The sequence below is a fragment of the Acanthisitta chloris genome, unplaced genomic scaffold (assembly GCF_000695815.1).
Source record: "Acanthisitta chloris isolate BGI_N310 unplaced genomic scaffold, ASM69581v1 scaffold21848, whole genome shotgun sequence".
NCBI lineage: Eukaryota > Metazoa > Chordata > Aves > Passeriformes > Acanthisittidae > Acanthisitta > Acanthisitta chloris.
The window spans coordinates 1-3068 of NW_008688916.1; the positions used below are offsets into that span (position 1 = coordinate 1).

Consider the following 3068-nt stretch of genomic DNA (forward strand, 5'->3'; position numbering starts at 1 on the left):
GTTTCTTTTTGGGGGTAGAGAGAAAAGCAGCGACTCCTAACCTGGAATTTGTCACGACAGGGAAATGCTACCACTGGGCTTCCCCCCCCAAAAGGCACTAGGAATTTTTGGGGTGTGGGGGCAGTTTCCCCCCCAGAGTTGTGTGTTTGGGGTCGTTTTTGGGGGGTTCTCCCCGTTTTGGCAGCGAGGAGGTGCAGGCTTTAGGCAACTTTACCTCAGCAAAAGGGAGGGAACAGCCACAAACCTACGGGTAAGCAACAAAACTTTGGTTTTTTTGTTTTTTTTTCCCCCCTCTTCATTTCGCCCTGGGAATTTGGAGGTTTTTTGGCAGCAAAAAAAAAAAAAATCGCCCTTAAATTCTCTTTTTTTTGTTTCCCCCCCTCCCTTTTTTTTGGTGTCTTGGTGCATGTGGTCACTTTTGGGTGGCTTTTCCCTTCCTTTGTCAGCTAAAAAAAAAAAATCCTTAGATCTGAAGGATTCGGGTGAAAAGTTGGAAAAATGTTGAACGAAATTAGATACTTTTTTTTTTTTCGGGGGTTGTAAAATGGTTGATTTGGTGCTAATTTCCCCCTCCAAAAAATCAAGCTTAGGGGCTGAAATCTTTGCTCCCCAGTGGTAGCATTTCCCCTTGGGAAATTTGGGGTTCCTCTAGGCCCAGCTGGGGGTTCTGCCCCACCAAAAGGTGGTTTTGGGGTAAAATGAGCCAAAAAATGGAGATTTTTGGGGGGGTTAGGCCTTGCTGGGCTTGTCTGGGTGTGTGTTCTTCCCCTCAGGGGAATTTGGGGGAATTTGCCCTTCCCATGTTCTTTAGAGGGAATTTTCCTCCTCTTGAGTTGCTTTTTTTGGGGTCCCTCAGGCCCCTTTTCCCCCCCTTGGGGTGTCAGTGCCTCTCTGGGGGGTTAGGTTGGTCTTGCTGCTGTGTGACCCCCAAAATCTGTGTGTGTAGACACTGAACTGGGGTTAAATCCCCCCAAATTTTGGGGTGTTGTTCCCCCCACACCTTCCCCAGGGCTCGATGGTGGTTTTGATCCCCCCTGGGATATTTTGGGGGGGACAAACACGAGGTGACCCCCCCAAAGTTACTAGGCCTTGGCTCTTTTTTTGGACAGGTCAAAGGTTACAGTGAAGTTTGGTGCTTAAAAGAGCCAATTTGGGGAACATGAATTGCTCTCCCTCCCAAACTGAGGTGTATTTTGGGGGGGATTGTGGTGTATTTTGGGGGGATTTGGGTGTATTTTGGGGGGTTTGTGCTTGGCTTAACTTGCTGTTGTGTCTTTGCAGAGGGGGTGGCTTGTGCTTTTTTGGACAGGTCAAAGGTTACAGTGAAGTTTGGTGCTTAAAAGAGCCAATTTGGGGAACATGAATTGCTCTCCCTCCCAAACTGAGGTGTATTTTGGGGGGGATTGTGGTGTATTTTGGGGGGATTTGGGTGTATTTTGGGGGGTTTGTGCTTGGCTTAACTTGCTGTTGTGTCTTTGCAGAGGGGGTGGCTTGTGCTGTGCTCAACTTCTCCTGCCCCCCAAGATAAGAAGGGATTCCACAGCCCTTAATTAACTTGGGGGGGGCACTTAATGAGGAGCTGCCTCATTAAGGCCTCAGCAGGAGGAACAAACAGAGCTGTGTCCCCCCAGATTGGGGTTTTAGGAGGTATTTTGGGGGTTCTCCCCCCTTAGCTTCAACCCTTCCCAACCCCCTCCTTCCTTTGTGCCTTCGTTAAGGAAACTAGGGCATAATTAAGCCTCAATTAGCATTGATGAAGCAGCTGCTGATGTCAGAAGCTGAACCCCCCCCGGGGGGGCCAGGCCGGATTGGGGTCAGGGCCTGGTGGGTGTAGGGTCATTAAAGGGAAGGCTTGGCCCTTCTTAACGAGCTGGTAATGAATAGCTTGGTGATTAGTCAGGGGGTTTAATTATGGCCTGGATTAAGGGGGGGGAGGGAAGGGGGTGACACCCCAAACTCTGCTGTTGCTGCTGTCTCTGCCATGTCACCTCGTTAAGTGCCAACTGCTTGATTAACTAACCCTTGTTAATTAAGGAGGGGGTGAAAAAGGGGGTGCTGTGCCCCCTCAACCCTCCCCCTGCTCATTTTGGGGGGGGGGGTTGCCCGGTGGGGGGACCCCAACTCCTCCTTGAGCTCATTGGTGCCCCAGCTTGTTGTCAGTGTGTCCCCTCGGGGAGTGGTGACCCCCCCAGTGCCTTTTGGGGGTCCCTCTGTTCCCCACACCTCGTGGCTGTTGTATTTTTGGGGGGGCTCACCCCATTTTTGGGGTCAGACACGTGTCAGGAGGTGTCGCAGAGGTGTAGGGCGAAGGACACGACTTGGGGGGGACACGTGGGGGGGGTCCCCATTGTCTTATCCCCCTTGTTCTCGCCCCTCCCCAGGGTGTTTCTGCCATGGGCTCAGGCCCCATCGACCCCAAGGAGCTCCTCAAGGGCTTGGATTGCTTCCTGGGCCGCGATGGGGAGGTCAAGACCATGGATGGCATCTCCAAAATCTTCAGGTGAGCCCAGCCCAGCCCCTCTGTGCCCCTGGCCCGTGGTGCCCTCACCAGTTTGGGCTCTGACACCTCTTTGTCCCCCTCAGCCTGATGAAGGACTCCCAGAAGATGGTGAGTCGCTGCATCTACCTGAACATCCTCCTGCAAACTCGGGCCCAGGACATCCTGGCCAAGTGAGTAGGGAGGGATTTGTGGGGGGGGCTCTCCTTTCTTCCCCCTCAGAGTTCCTGGTGGGACCCTCAGGGGTTTGTTCCCTGCTCCCTGCCCAGGTTTATCCGCATCGGGGGGTACAAGCTGCTCAACACGTGGCTCACGGGCTCCAAGGCCAACAACAACGTGCCCTTCCTGCAGCAGATCCTGCTCACCCTGCAGCACCTCCCGCTCACCGTCGACCACCTCAAGCAGGTGAGGCTTGGGGGTCACCCCCAGGTGGCTTTGGGTCTCCACCAGGAGGTTTTTGGGTCACCCTCAGGTGGCTTTGGGTCCCTCAGGAGGTTTTTGGGTCCTCACAGGTGGCTTTTGTCTCCTTTGGGTCCCCTCAGGTGACTTTGGTCCCCTCAGGAGGTTTTTG

At 53.5% G+C, this 3068-nt stretch overlaps 1 protein-coding gene across 1 annotated transcript; it reads left to right on the top strand.

The window, feature by feature from the left end:
• Positions 1 to 2393: 2393 nt before the first annotated feature.
• PPP1R10 (protein phosphatase 1, regulatory subunit 10) lies at positions 2394 to 2902 on the top strand (the record flags this gene model as incomplete). Its single annotated transcript, XM_009081221.1, has 3 exons — positions 2394 to 2500; positions 2584 to 2670; positions 2767 to 2902. Coding segments are annotated over exons 1-3 (330 nt in total), but the record flags the coding sequence as incomplete, so codon positions are not given.
• Positions 2903 to 3068: the final 166 nt, after the last annotated feature.